The 16776-nt window shown below is 34.5% G+C and overlaps 1 protein-coding gene across 3 annotated transcripts in view; it reads right to left on the bottom strand.

The window, feature by feature from the left end:
* Positions 1 to 16776, bottom strand: part of Prex2 (phosphatidylinositol-3,4,5-trisphosphate dependent Rac exchange factor 2) — a 294983-nt gene that overhangs the window by 92642 nt on the left and 185565 nt on the right. For all 3 annotated transcript variants that reach the window (XM_040294020.2, XM_005322936.5, XM_078017136.1), the window contains 3 exons: positions 12257 to 12298; positions 5103 to 5320; positions 2102 to 2204 (listed from right to left, as the gene is read on the bottom strand). In XM_040294020.2, coding sequence (XP_040149954.2) covers positions 2102 to 2204; positions 5103 to 5320; positions 12257 to 12298 — 363 coding nt within the window. The remainder of the gene's footprint in view (positions 1 to 2101; positions 2205 to 5102; positions 5321 to 12256; positions 12299 to 16776) is intronic.

The following is a 16776-nucleotide window of genomic DNA, read 5'->3' as shown; positions in this document are numbered from 1 at the left end:
ATTGTTTCTTTACACCTTTATGCTTCCTCCTTTCTACACCCACTACTCCCTTCACAGACAAGCAATCCATTACTACCCATTTGCATGATGCAGAATTTATTAGTTCATCTAACTCCTCTGTTTTTACATTTATAGAAACGTGAAACTGTGCGATGAATGATAAAACTCTAGTTTCCTTATACTACTTACATAAGACTTGATGACCCCTGGGTTTTGAATAATTCTCTACTCTCCTAAGCCAACATAAAATGAGAACTACGTTCTTATCATCACTTTTTGATATTTGCTTGGAATATTTACTCATATAGCACTGAAACTAGCTCTACCTTAGAGAACTATTTCCAGAAGTCAAGATAGTGCTTTGAGGAAATACACACAAACATATATTGCTGAATATGTATTACAAAGCTTGTTACAGGTACAGCTACATTCATATACAACCATTACTTCCATCTTCTCGGTTACCTTTAATATTTAGCACATGTTCCAATGTGCCAGTGTTAAGGCTCTTACAGTGGGTTTATAACAAGTAAGTGTTTTATCAAGGATATGATATTCATTCTTCCTCGGCTCCCGGCTCCACAGACCAATAAAGTCACATTAGAATCACAGAAAACAGTACTTCTGTGAGCTTATAGTTCTTCAGGCAAAACTTTAAAAACATATTAGATAAAAAATCATAGTCATCTCTGCCTTCAACAAAAGTGTGCCTATGTTACTGAAGTAAACAAAACTACATCCTATTCTATATATATTCACAGATGATCACACAATTGGTTCAAATAATGCCCCTTGTCATATTCTCTCTTGAATATAACCTGCATTTCCAACTTTGTACACCATGTTCTGATTCTCTTGTCCACTACTGGAAACACAACTTTAGTTTTGTTTTCTCTCTACTTTCTTAAAATAATATAAACAGCACTGACTTTTTTTTTTTTTTTTTTTTTTGCCATCTCTACAGCTATCTTTGAAGCCAAGTCACCATGATCTCTCACCCTAGTCATTCAGTGTGTAGCTAACTCTTCCCTGGGCTTCTGTTTCCTAGGCCTAGGAATGATCTATTCAACACAGCAGCCAGAGGCAGCCTTTTGCTATGTAAAGCCAAATCCTGTTGTTCTCAATGGCTTGGTTGGAAAGTACTCATCCCAGGGGGGGATGGGTACTGCATGGTCTACTCTCTCCCTCTCTGATCCTTTCACTTGCTCTCCTATACCCATGCAGGCCTGTTTGCTCATTTGAGAGCACGCCACATACATTCCCACCTTGGAGTCCAATGTGTGTGGGATACCCCGCTCCCAATATCTGCATGAATTGTAACCTCCACCCTGTCAGGGCTCTGTTCTCCTTAATAAGACTTCACTCACTTCCCTATTCTTTGTGACTTCTCATCTACCCATTCATCTTTTTCCTTTATTTCCTTTTATTATTACCTTCTAATTCATTATAAAATCAACTTGTTCATTTGACTTTCCCCACTTGAAAAATAAATCCAATGAGCTACAATAACTTAGTTCTCTCTTGAGTCTAACACCTAGAAAATTCTTGGCAAGAAGTAGGCATTCAAGAAACTTGTGATGAACAAATGAAAGAATAATTATCATTCTTAAATAAGACCATGGATTCAGTGAGCCTCTACTGAGTCCCTATTTATTGTACCAGACCTTAAAAAAAGGTGAAAAATAACCTCTTCCAGCCTGAAGAGGCTTACGTCTTTATCATAACATGGGGGTAGGGGGTCCTGACACTTACGAAAAAATAAGGAGGCACACATAAAAAAATAGCAAACTACGGAAGATTCCTTGAACTGATAAATCCATTTTAAACCAATGCATGACAATGTTGAAACAGTATATGAATGATCATGACTTGCAAAAACTAGAAAATGTGAACATTAAACTGTAGGTTATTGCTACTTTTCTGAATGTATAACTTCTAAATTACTGCTTTTGTCAGGTTTAGTGATAGAAAATTGCTAAATCAAAAGAGGGCTTTTCAATCCTTCAATTCATAAAGTAACTATACAAGATATTAATATCAAAGATATAGCATATGCTATTGTCTGGTGCTGAAGAAATTCTACAAACACATAATTACTTACTTGCAACCAGTGGTTCGTCTTCTGATGGTTTAAAGTAAAATGAAACCTTTTCCAAATCAAATAGTGCAACCAGTGTATCTTCTAGCATGGCTTGTTCATCAGTCTACAAAGAAAGAAAAACAATATGACAAAATAGAATGCAATTTTATGTAAGATGCCATGACATAATGTAAATCTGGATGAAACATAGCTTCATTTACATGCAAAATATTATCAATCCATCCTTAAGACCTTCCTGACCAAAATGAAATTAACAAGTTCCATAGTTACACCTTCCTTTTATGATTTTATATTTTTCATTTTCTCTGTTTTTTAAAATGGTTATACACACATTTTTTCAGCCTATTTTGTAGCTAGACTATAATCATGTTGATTTCATTTACAAATAAATTCACAGAGCATGACATTTGACTCTTAGTTTCTAAAGTCTCATAAAAATAACAGCGACAAGCGAAAGTATAATTTTATTTTAAAACCATATTATATAACAGCTACCCTATTTTATAATGGGATAATTTATTCACTGTTCAATTTGCTGTTTATTAGAACTGCGATAAAAGCAATTTCCACATATGTGTGTATATATATATATTTGTCTCACAAAGAGCTTGGGGGCAGGAATTATTTTTGCTTAACTGTCTTTCTGGGGATTTAGTCTAGAATCTTGTAAATATTTAATCCAATTTCTTTTAACCATTTGTCTCATTCTTACAACTTATAATTTTCAAGCTGTGGCAGCTATGGCCAGATATACTCATCATATCAGTGTGACTCTTAGCAATATCACCATGCTATCAGATTCTGGCCTTCCTATTAGCAGTTTAATGCATTCTCTATAGGGTCTTTTAATAGTTTCATAATGAAAATATAATTAACCTTACCACACACAACTTTTAAGAGTTCCCTTAATGATGTATATGAACCTTTTAAACAACCAGCACAACATGTTTTAAACAACAGTTTAATATGTTAGTATAAGCTCTTACCATATTTTGGTACAACATTTGTAGAGGGTAAAGGAGATGATAAGAAATTTTCATTGTATGAAAAACAATCAGTAAGGCAACCCCAGATTTCAAAGAAGTACAATACAGATGCAAATAGGTTGAAAAAATTGTCACCTTTGTACTCTTGGGTATTACCTAGGGGTAGAATTTCTGGATAATACAGAAACTCTATGTTTACCATTTTGAGGAACTGGCAAACTGTTTTCCAAATAGTTGTGCTATTTCATATTCTCATGACCAATTTATGAGGATCACAGTCTGTCCATATCCTCACCAACACTTGTTATTATCTGCCTTATGGATTACAACCACATCCATAGCACAGATAATATAATCTTTCTTCATAGTTTGAGTTGCATTTCCCCAATGGCTAATGATGGTGATCATCTTTTCATGTTCTTATTGTCATTTCAAGTCCCTTGCCCAATTTTAAACTGGGTCATTTGTCTTTTCACTGTTGAGTTACAAGTGTTCTTCATATATTGTGGACTAGATCATTGCGTAGTTACATTATTGTAAAATTTTCTCCTAATCCTCAAGAATGCAAATAAAATTAAGTTTTGCTTTAAAAGTAGCAACATCTGATTAGATGATGAGAGTTTTAAAGTAAAAATAATAATAAATCTCATGCATTTACTCATTCATTTAACAAATATTTAATGTGATAGGAAGTGAGCTTCCTATCAGAAATCAATTTACATTTGACAAACAATGACTAATTTTTATTTTGTTTTAAAACACTTTTCCAAAAGTACTTTATTTCAAATTAACCAAATTAAAAAAAATCAATCACCTGTAATCTACCTACTTGGGAGGCTTAGACATAAAGGATTGCAAGTTTGAGGCCAGCCTGAGCAATTTAGTGAAATTATTTCAAAAGAAAATAAAAAGGGCTGGGAATGTAGCTCAGTGAAGAATAGATACCTAGCAGGCACAAGGTCCTTGGTTCAGTCCTCCAATACCACAAATAAGTAAAAATAAATCACCCAAGTGGAGTGCACAGATTCTTTTCAAAGAATCTACTTAGTTACTTTGAAGTACACTGAGATGGACTTCTTTATTATTATTCCATTATTCCAGAATCTCCTATAGTTGTGGAGTTCAGCAATCACCTTGTTATCCTCAACATCACCCAAAGCATTATTTTTATGTATAATATCATACATTTTTATTTAAAAACTCAACCTTGTTACTTAGTAGCTACATTTTCTATGTATGCTTTAATGAATGAAATAGGATTTCCTACTGAAAATCACAATCTCTTTTAACACGCACCTGAGACTCATATGTAAAAGTGAACATCTATGCCTTTAAACATCATGACCACTATCACAATCACAGAAAGTACATGTGAAAAAAAAAAACTCCAAATTTAGCACGTTTATTTTTCAAATATTTCAAAATGCTTTCTTCATATCCAGTGTGGATGCACAAACATGGCCAATTCTATTGCAGTGAGCACAGGGCTCTTGGATTCAACAGGGCAAATGTGATACAGAAAAACCACAATTTCTTTTAACACATGCAAATTCTAAACAGATCATCAGACAGCACACATGCATGTGAGTTGTCTGGGCTCCTCTATGAAGTACTCTCCTGATTATCAATCTTAATGGGAATTCGGATTTCACAGTGGACTGTTTCTTCTGGACTGGATAAGGGAATTACAGTAGAAAGATCCTCTTTTTTCCTGATGACCATTTTTAGACAGTGCTTAGGGACAGAAGAAGCAGTAGCACATGGAGGCTTTCTCAGCCTTTAGCAGCCTCAGAAAAGAGATTTAAAAATCAGGGAATAAAAGGTATATATTTTACATACTTATTAAAACTTGAATGACCATGGAAAAATGTGACCTTATATAAAGTAGCTAATGGCAGCTGATGTACTAACGAAGGAGAGAATGAGTGGGAAATGACTAACCACTTCATATTTGGGAACATGCAATAATGTAGCTTACAGTTGATATAGACAGCCAGCGCCGTGTGATTCCTTACCAAGTTTGGTGACAGAAGTGACTGAAAGTGAAAGAGAACACCTGCATTTGCTATCTGGTCCAGCCACCTTCTGCTGGCTTCCCATGTCTCCATCTCATTTTCCTTGCTGTTGTCAAACATCTGGTTTAAGGCTGCCATGAGCTGCTCAGAGAAGGCACAGACGGTGGCCACTAGACTTTGGCAGAAAACCATGTCTCTCCGGAGCTGTGTCTGACTGACTGTGAGTTAAGAGAATACAACGACAGCTTTGAAAAAAATGTCACAGATGGAGAAAATGAATACATTAAGCATCTACTTTGCATTGACGGGTATTTCATCTTTTTTTCCCCTGTACTGGGGATTAAACTTAGAAGCACTCTACCAATGAGCTACATCTCCAGCCTTTTGTATTTTTTTGTTTTGAGACAGGGTTCTCATTAAGTTGCTCAGGCTGGCCTTGAACTTGCCAATCTCCTGCCTCAGACTCTTGAGTAGCTGGGATTTACAGGCAAGCACAATCACACCTGTCTACTGGTATTACATCTTTCCACCAAACTCATGCCAAGGGAAAAGTGAATTTAGACTCTATGAATAAGCACACACATTTTACCAAATATATTTTTTGGCAAATTTTAAACACCAAAAAAAGTTTGGAATATTAAAATTGCTTTATAAAATTAATATTGTGACTTTATTCTGCAATTGTTAAATTGTTTTATAAAATGTGAGAAAAATAGGGTTCATTTATCTATATTTTTTTTTACCTGTGGGACATAATTTGCCTTTGTTAAAATATGATGTTATTAATATTGCTTAAAAAGTAATTATCTACTAAATCTATCCTAATATTAGTGCATAATGCATATGAGCAAAGATTATTTGCTGTTTAATTATTTGTATTAATAAGCAAATCTGTATCTCCTGAATCCAGTTAGTCCATCAGTTACAAATATGGTCAAATATATAGGAGACAAATTCTTACATATGTTTGACAAAAGTAACAGATTTACAGTTTTACCATGAATTGATTTTTACTCCAAAATACACATGCATATATTCACTTATATCTTTGATATAGAAGCCTTTTCCTGCATTTGACTGGATTTTTGGGTGACCCATTTGATGGTATGTCTGCTCTGTGAATTGCCATTCTTGAGCTAGTTTTCTTTCAAATGAAAAGAAACTTATCCAGAATTTGTGTCTCTGGGTAAACACATATATACAACCTATATAAACATCAAGCCAAACATTCTGCATATTGAAACATCACACATACCAGAAGAAAAACACAGGGAAAATTAATCTCCCAAAAGTATATTGAATATTTCAAGGGCTTAAAGAACCTTCTTGAACAAAGCATTGTCAATATTTGTGTATAACTGAGATAAATACTGCCTTACTCAGTGCCAAGTTCTTGAATTATTGACAAAGAGACATAATTTTAAGATGTTTACCAAGAACACTGAACATCTGTTTTTAATAATCATGAAAAGCAAGTGTACACATAACGTATCTGCTGTGAATTTTATTCAGTTTCATCATTAGTAATACCTAGAAATTCTAGATTAACACTCCAGAAATTTTTATTAGAAATGCATTAACCATTAAAAATATTCCCTTAGTAGCTTGAGCTATATGAACTTGTTGCTTTGGGGATGAAAATGGTTGAATACGGCAGTTACATACGATTCACCTTCCTAATGCAACTCACATATGTTAGACATTTCCCTTAAGTGGTTCTAACCATATGTCCCTTGCTACCAGATGGGCAAGAGTGTTTTACAGGTAAAAATACAAAAATGTCTAAACTAGGAATTAGTATTTTCGAATTCTCAATTATCAAAAAAACCAAATGCTTATTTTGTTGGGTACAATTTCTATAAAGAGTAGGTATTCAATAAATGTTTACAAAATGAGTAAATGGAAATAACAAACCCGAAGGAGCTAATAAATAAGTAAAATGAAAATGTATTAATTAATCCTATATGTTCCTAAAATCTCTGGATTTAGTTGGACTTAGGAAGGAAATTCATATAGCTTGTTAGTTCAAATGTGCAGCTAGAGTACTGAGGTCTAAGAAACCAAAGAAGTAAAAATTTCCCTAGCTCTTCTTTTTACATTCTTACTTTTCAGTTGTCCTATACTAGAGCAGAAATTCTGAGTGAGATTTTAAAACTATTTCAGAAGCTTTGCAGAAATGTTCTCTCTTATAACTTAAAAATAACTTAATAAAAATATAATTTGAAAGAAATTTCTGTTATCAAGAGTGGGAAGCCAGAGTCTAGAGAAGGGGGGTTCTGGTTCCATTGTGAGCTTCAGTAGAGATCCCCAGGTTTAATAACTTGGCCATGAGTAGAAATAATTATCTCTAAATTGTGTTTGAGAAGAAATTCTCAAACTTCTTTTTTTTAATATTAAAAGAATATATAGATGTTTATTCTACTCCCTACATGTAGTTAAGCCCAATTGAAATTTTCACTCAACCTTATTACTGAATTGGAACTGATTTCAATTAATGTTCACTAGCCTTGCCAATATGCAAAGAAGTTGATAACTCTATCTGCCCCATGAAAGCTATATTCATTCATTAATTCGAATGTTTAACTCTGAATGCCCCATAGGAATTAAATATTGTACCAATACACATGAGGTATAGAGAAGTCCAAGTTTGGATACTGGCCATGAGAACTCAAAGAAAGAAGAAAAAATTTTATGTAAATCTCCAGACCCCTCTACCCCCTGGGTATAAAGTTCAAAGAATTTCCAAAATCTTACTTCAAAGTAAGAATTCTTAGGCAAGAGCTACCTCTGAACACTGCAATCAATAAAGCTGCTTCCTGAAAATTCCTCAGGTGTCCAACTTCTTCTGCCCTACTTCAACAATGGATCTGAAAGCCTCCAGAACAGAGGGTGCACAGATCTGTCCTCTGAGTCACAAAGTTCTGCCCCACATTCTTCAACATCAAATATACTTATTAAATGCACTTTACAACCCATATTTTCTCTCTCGGTTTCCTCTGGCAACAGGCTGTCCTGTCCTCTCCACCTAGCAAACATTAAGTGTTTCTTCAAAAGTCAACTCCCTGAACTACTGAAACTCATTGAGATACTAGAACATTCTGTCTCCCTATGTGAAACCTCCCTTCTTTCCATGAAGCACCTTGAACTTCTTTTGTCACCACACACCAGGGGCATCCCTGGCAGATGGCTGACCACATAACATTCACAAAGTCCGTTTCCATATGTATGTCCTTCAGGGGATCATCACCACACCAAGGCCAGAGGAAGTGGTGTATCCTGTGGGTTATGCTCATGGGTTTTAGATGCACATAATCTCTATATAACTACCCACTTTAAAGCACATGATCTTAGATCATGGACCCTTATATGTAAAATGGGGTTCATTCTTACTTCTTAGGCCTGCAATAAAGATAAATGAAATTAAAATCATTTAAATCACTTAAAGTGTAATTGGGTAGACTTATCATTGTGATTCCCCTTTCTCCAGAATAGAGCAGTACCTGACACTGAGTAGGTACTCAGTTTTATTCTTGAATGGAGAAAAAACAATATGATAAACAAAGAAAAAGAGAATAAAATCAAGGCATTTGCAGGTAAATGGATGGGGTTGAAGAATATAATCCTAAGTGAAGTTAGCCAATCCCAAAAAACCAAATGCCAAATGTTTTCTCTGCTATGAGGAGGCTGATTCATAGTGGGGTTGGGAGGGGAAGCATGGGAAGATTAAAGAAACTCTAAAAAGGGCAAAGGGGAGGGAGCAAGGGGGTAAAAATAAAAGATGGTGGAATGAGATGGACATCACTACCCTAAGTACATGTATAAAAACTACACGAATGGTGTGAATATACTTTGTATACAAGTAGATATATGAAAAATTGTTCTCTATATATGTAATATGAATTGTAATGCATTCTGCTGTCATATATAACAAATTAGAATAAAAAAATTTTTAAAAAGAATAAAGCCTGAACAAATGAGTTCTTCTTCTTCGATACTAGTCTTTGCAAATAGTATTTGACATGAAATATTATATTACATTAATGCTGTCCAAAATAAAAAAGTATAATCAGACCATAGAAAATATTATTAATAACATACAAACATGATAAATAAAATGATTTAATTAAAAAAAAAAAACCAAAATCTGCTAATTCCCAGGAAAACTGATCCACTCTGTTGTCTTTAATCATTCATTCACACTACACAAAAGCCGAACTTTTATTGCACTTCTATCAAGAAGAAAGAAGTTCAGCAAGAATCATAATTGCTGCTTCCAGCTTCTAGCAGAAGATAAAGACCAAGGCATTCTAGGTTTTTGTAACAGGTTACTTAGAACTTTTGTGGTACAAGAGTTTTCTTATACTGGGAATATGCTCTGAACACATGGTTTTGTTTCAATATTAAAGCACCTACTAAACTCATCTCCTACCAATGTATTTTAAAATATTAACACTTCATTTAATCTCAGCTTTTAAAAGTTCAAGTTCTATGACTAACTAGCTGGTCAAAAAAGAATGAGATGGTTTCTAGATCCACACAATTATCTCAGATATTACACTGAAAAAGAGACTGTAGGGGATAGATAGCAAAAGACAATAGAAGAACAACAACAACAATAATAATGAACACAAGAAAGACAAAGATAGGAACAAAAAGTTAAGAAAGTGGGCTGGGGTTGTGGCTCAATGGTAGAGCACTTGCTTAGTATGTGTGAAGCTCTGGATTTGATTCTCAGCACCACATATAAAACCAAATAAATGAAATAAAGGTCCATCTGCAACTAAAATTAAGAAAAAAAAGTTAAGAAAATATTTAATGGACCCGTGCATATTATTTCAAGTGAAATAACTAAAAATATGGAGTACTTTGATTACTGTTTTGGTGCCATCCTATGTATAAGAGGGAAAAGAGAGTAAGCAATTAAGTAGGCAAATGAGTTATGGGAGGTATGAAAAAAAATCAAAATAAGCAACAGCCATCTGAATGTTAATGAACAAAACAATGAAGGCTTTCCAGGTTTACTTCTGAAACTGGCAAAACTAAGTATGACTTTCAACACTATTTTATTCATGTACTTTTTAAGGCCCACTTTGCCTCATCCTCTGGATGCTCAAAATTATAAGTCGAATGAATGCCATTTACTAGTTATTATTCATATGTCTGAACATCAGTTTCTTTACCTTTAAAACTGTGAAAACAATAACATTCTCACATAGTGGCTGTGTGAGCACCCAGCAGAATCTGTGAAAGTTTGGTCTATGATGTGTGGTATTATTAGGAAAAATTTAGAACTATAAGATTTTTGTTGTGGTGGTGGTTATTGTTAGTCAGCAAAGCAAGGCAAAATCTTGTTTAATTAGAGCAAAAATCAACCAAACAACAGAAAAGCCCTCTTTGTTAACTGGACTCATTCATTCATTGGTGGTCTAGTGTCAAAGTGGTCACAAATTTTTCCCCTCTCTGTATCCAGGCCCTTGCAATACAGTTTTTCGACTGCTGCCATCAATAGCATCAATAGTCCTAAGATGAGCACATGCTCATCTGCAGACCCAGTTACTCACGAAGCTAAAGTAAGAGAATCACTGGGGCCTCGGAGGTGAAAGCCAGCAAGCCAGCCTGGACCCACAGTAAGACCCTGTCTGGGGAAAAAATAAAAAATAAAGCCAGAGTCTCCATCTTCACCCCTGCATCTTGCATCTGAAGCTCTGGGGGGGCGGGGGGTGCCAGTTTTGTGATGTGACCAACAGAAGACAGTGAACTCTAGTGTACTTTTGCTCTCTTCTTGGAACCCTGAAAATTCTCCACATGGAAATGACCAGGATAGCTTCATAGATGACCATGCTAGTCATTTACCCAATAAGGCCTAATTTACCTAATCATCATGATGCTCTAATTTATGTGTCAAATGAATACTAGTTATTATTAACCTGCCCGAATGTCAATTTTCTTCACCTTTAAAACTGTGAAAATAATAAAATTCCCAAATAGTGCTTTTAAAGACCCTCACAACCATCAGCCCTGTTATCCCAGTTAGCAGCCAACCAATTGTGACATGGGCAAGTAAGGTCACCCAAGATAATCTGTGCTCAGCCAATTTCCTCCTGGCTGCAGCCACATGAACAAACCTAACCACCTCAACAAAACCTGGCAGGGATCACCAAAACACCTCAGGTGACACAAGACACTGGAGCAATGATAGTTATTGTTTTAAGCCACAAAATTCATAGTATTTTCTTTAAAAAAAAAACAACAACTAATTGATGGGACAGATAATTATTCAGCTTGCATTTTTAGGTGCAAATTCCTTGCTGAATCTAAAGTTACTGTAACAGTACTTGTTTGTATATATACATATACTTGATAAGAAAGAGATTAAAATAACAAAAATAAGTCAATCAACACATGTATATACCTTTATATTTACAGAAAAAAAGATGCCTGAGTTTTCCTGATCTTCTGGATCCACATCCTTTTTAATGCATCTTGAATAAAAACCTTGCAAAAATATTTTCATAAAATTTCCCTTTTTAATTCAAATCAGAGTCTTGCAGACATATTTGTTGAACACTACATGCCAGTTCTTATTTTAAGCAGTTGTTGATGATGAAAATAGACACAGTGCCTGCCTGCATAAGGCTAGCAGCTTACTGCCTGTGTTTTAGAGTTTGATCAAATACTTAGTTGTCCTTAGTATCATTTCTCATTGCTAATATTTTTTAACCTACAACTAACTGCACAACTTTACCAAAACCTGTTCCCTTCCTCCTTTTCAATGACACTGTTTAGATATTGATGTACATTTCAGGTTATTACCAGTCATCAAAAATAAGCATATACTTTGTGTTTTTATTGAAACTATGTTAGTATCCATTTTTTCAATCTTTCCAAAGCTTAAAAGAAGGTAGGGATAATATTTTCAACTGTCTTTAAACCAGTGGAAGTCATTGCCTTCCTATTATAAGACTTCTAAAATCCTGGAATCCGTTGCTTCAAAAAATAATGCAGAGGCTTGGGGTTGTAGCTCAGTAGTAGAGAGCTTGCCTGACACTCATAAGGCATTGCATTCAATATTCAGCACCCGTAAATAAATAAAATAAAATAAAGGTATTGTGTCCATCTACAACTAAAAATATTTTTTAAATGCAAAATATTACCTGTGTATTCAAGAAGAGACAGGAGTATCCTACACTTTACCTCTGCAGAGAAAGGAAAAAAAAAACACTTCAGTTAATTATTCTCTTTTTCAGTCACAAACATCACATTTTAACTGTGAGTAAAAATTAGCATGAATGTATTATATATATATACGTGTGTGTGTGTGTATATATATATTTATGTATATGTATATGTATTGTGTGTATATATTTTTTTAAATTAGGTAATAAAAATCTCATTTACCCGACATGTTATATTTGCCTATTTAAGAAACGTGTGCGCGTAAACGCACACACACACACACACACACACACACACACATTCTTCTTTCCACCCCATCCTACACAAGCCAAATCACAGATATTTGATAAATGTGTATTAAACTTCATACCCATTGCTATAGGTCCAATGAGATATGTGCTACTATTTGCTTCCAACTGGCAACCAGATCACTTGTAATTGGTAAATTTTAAAACTTACAAAGTTACCCAAAAAGGTTAATTTGCATCCTTTTCTAAACATTTTCACAGTAGAGTCAGAAACAGAATTAACTGGTCAGCAATGTGGCAAATACTTCAAAGGGCAAGCACTTTTAGGAGACTGCAAGCTATTCTATGAGACTGCAAAAACAAGGATTTCAGAGGCAAAGAAGTATGTTGAACTAAGAGTCAGAAAGCCGAGTTGTTATATGCTAGCTTTGTAGCTTTAGAAAATTGCTAAATTACCTTAAGTCTCAACTAGCTCATTCATAAATGATAACAACATGTACTTTATCAATTTTACAGCCCAGTGTAGAAAAAAATGAGTGGGAATAGATATTAAGTCTTTGAAAATTGTTTAACATTCTGTATGTGTGATAAGATTATTATTGTTCTAATCTAAACCTAGCTGAGGCTTGGCTAGAATTCTAAGACTAGAAAATATTTTGTCAAAAATTTAAAATCAGACTGTCAGGGGAATAGATACATATGCTAAGAGTGGGAAATACTGCTAGCAAATGAATCTAATACTGAATGAGTAACTAATATTTAACAATCCAGAAGAGAAAGTTTTTTTTTTTTTTAAGAGAGAGAGAGAGAGAGAGAGAGAGAGAGAGAGAGAGAGAGAGAGAATTTTATTGATTTTTTAGTTTTTTCGGCGGACACAACATCTTTGTTTGTATGTGGTGCTGAGGATCGAACCCGGGCCGCACGCATGCCAGGTGGGCGCGCTACCGCTTGAGCCACATCCCCAGCCCAAGAAAGATTTTATTATGTATTAAATGACTGAGATTGAGAAATTAGAAAGTCCCACTGAAAAATAACTTCTCAAATCAGACTGAGAAATTTGGATTTATATAACAGGTAACACTACAAGGCTCTGGGACAGAGCACTAAAATAAAAAATGAGGTGTTTTAAGAAGATGAACTCAGTAATGGTATATATGAATCAGCAAAGATGGAAAAAGAAAGATTAGCCAGAAAACCATCACCGTTACTGGGATATGATAAAAAGAGGAAAAGTAAGAGCCATACTTTAGGACATTGGGACAAATAGAGGAAAAATGAAAAAGTAGGTTGCTTAAAAAAAGACACAGATTTTGAAAGGAGTACAATTTTCATAGGTGGCAGAACTAAAAATATTTTTACTAATAAACATTTGAATTTAAGGGGATGCTGTGTTACTCAGGGAAACACATCTTCATTCAGCTGATACTATGAGACGAGAATTTAGCTCAAAGACTAAGCAGGAGATGATAGGCACTGTCATAGTAACACCTTGTAATTAACCAGTCTCCCACTGAGTCCCCTAACTTCCCTACTATCTTCTTTCTTCAATTTAGAAAGTTATGAGTAGATAAGAGCATAAGGATACAATGTGTGTGTATATGTCTTTGTGTATACGTGTGTGTGTGTTTAGGGGTGGTTCTGGCTATTGAATTCAGGGTACCTGGCCACTGAGCTTCATCACCAGCTCTTTTTATTCTTAATTTTGAAACAGGGTTTCACTAAATTGTCAAAACTGCTCTAGAACCTGCTCAGGCTGGCCTTGAACTTGTGATCCTCCTGCCTCGTCTCCCAAGTAGCTGGGATTACAGGTATGAGCTACCACATGTGGCACAATATAACTTTTGAATGGCACTATAACAATCCTCCCTAAGTAAAGATCATAGAATGGTGATATTTTGATATCCTATTTGGCATGCATTTGATGAGATATTTTGAAATTAGAGACAAGGTAACATCAGAAATGGGGTCATCCCATCAACCATGAAATTCTGGCCATGTGGCATTATGTTAAATTTTGCGGACAGCCCTGATACCACCGACTAAGAGTTCTCAGTACACTCAGCCATGCTCAACCAGCTACTGGGCTCCCATGACCAAAAGAGGTACCAGTATATCAACTGGTCAGTCAATCAAAGCATACATGTAGAGTTGTTTTTTCTTCGGCTGCCCACTGTGACTCAAGGTACAGAGTCCAAAAGCAGGGCTTAAGATGAAAATGCAGGATTCTTAGATGAATATCTTCTTAAAAATTAAGTTTTTATCCCACATTAGAAGTCTATATCTAAATTTCTTCAAAAACAATAAAGACGTTTTAAGAATTTCTCCATTTCTAATAGATAAATGCATTTTACTCTAAAAATAAATATAATTAAGTTAATTTATTTTGATCATCAACAAGAAAAACTCAAGGATGACAAGAACTACAGATTTACAATTCCTGAGAGTATTATGATAGTGGCATCTATTCAGAGAAAAATACGCTTTTGCTCAGTTAAGTATATGCTTAAATTCCCTATACTTCAATGTCTTTTAAAAAACATATTCATCAACCCACAACAAGGGAAGGTAGGGAGAGGAAGATTAGAAGTTCAGTGGATTAGACAAAGGGAAATGAAGGGAACGGAAGGGTTTGGGAACAGGAAAGACAGTATGAATCGGACATACATATATGAATATATAACCAGTGAAACTCCACATCATATACAATTACAAGAATGGGTCCTAATTAGAATAAGTTATACTCCATGTATGTACAATATGTCAAAATACACCCTACCCTCATGTATATCTAAAAAGAACACATTTTAAAAATGTGTCAATGGTGGAGCCACTTTGGAAAACAGTATGACATTTCCTCAAGAAATTAAACATAAAACTGTAAGATCCAGCAATTCCACTTCTGGGCATATATACAAAAGAATTGAAAGCAGAGACTTAAATAGGTATTTATATACCAAAGTTCACATCATCATTATTTACAATTGTCAAAAAGTAGGAACAACCTAATTGTCCCTCAATGAATGAATGAATAAGAATGAATATGGTATGCACTTAAAATGGAATATGAGTCTTAAAAAGAAATGAAATTCTGACACATGCTATAAAATAGACAAGCCTTGAGGTCATTATACCAAATGAAATAACCTAGACATTAAAATACAAATATTGGGATTCTTTTTACATGAGGAATCAAATTCAAAGGAGTCAAACTCAAAGATACAGAAAATGGAATAGTGGTTGCCAGGGCTTAAGGGAAAAAGCAACAGGAAGTTATTGCTTAATAAGTACAGAATTTCAGTCTGAGAAATCTAAAAAGCTCTAGAGATAGAGGGTTATAATGCTTGTATGACAATAAGAATGTACTTAAAGCAACTGAACTATAAACACAAACACACACAAAGTTTCAAATGGTAAATTAATGTTATGCCTATTTTATAATTAAAATGACATGTTATAAAAAATAAATGTGTTCATCAATTTTGCTATTCATTAGTTTGGGATTTTAAATTCAGACTTTTTGCTTCAATATGATACCAAAAAGTATCCCAGGTAACTGTGATATGAAGCCATAAAACTAAAAAATGGCTAATAAATCCAGCTGTCACGAACAAAATATTTCATCACACAATAGAACTGCTATGATTTATTTGCAAAATTTTTCTATAGCTATACAAAATTTTCCAATCTTAAACATTATATGAGCTGCTACATTTGAGTATATTTCTATGCAGAAGACTTAGTAATCACAGAATACTTAAACCATCTCTGTCAGTTAATAAATGAGAAAGCTGAGGCATAAAGGAGTTGAGTGGCAGGCTCAGGCTTCATCAGACACTAAGAACATCTTTTGTCAGCAAAGTATATAACTCTTTCTAATACACCCCCCAAATTATGCTGGAATCCTGTTGAATATTATCTATCACACCCAACTGACATACAAAGGACTGAGGAATAAAAATGTAAACACAGGCATGATATTTACTGTATGTTTCTCAGCCTCAGCTCTATCAACATTTTGGGCCAAATAATTCTTGGTTGTGACATTGTGGCATTGCAGAAAGTTGAGAAGCACCCTTGGCCCCACCCACTAGGTGCCAATAGCACACTCACAACTGTGACAAGCAAATGCATCTCCAGACATTGCTAGTCACTAGCCGAGTCACTGAGAAGAGAACTGTTAAATTATAAAGTTCTTAAAATTATGCAAAACTTCTCATTTTATGTTTTTCTATCATAACTATACTGGAAAC

Source organism: Ictidomys tridecemlineatus, chromosome 7, assembly GCF_052094955.1.
Source record: "Ictidomys tridecemlineatus isolate mIctTri1 chromosome 7, mIctTri1.hap1, whole genome shotgun sequence".
NCBI classification, from domain to species: domain Eukaryota; kingdom Metazoa; phylum Chordata; class Mammalia; order Rodentia; family Sciuridae; genus Ictidomys; species Ictidomys tridecemlineatus.
The sequence above is the reverse complement of the archived record's forward strand: the minus strand, read 5'-3'. Positions and strand labels throughout refer to the sequence as shown.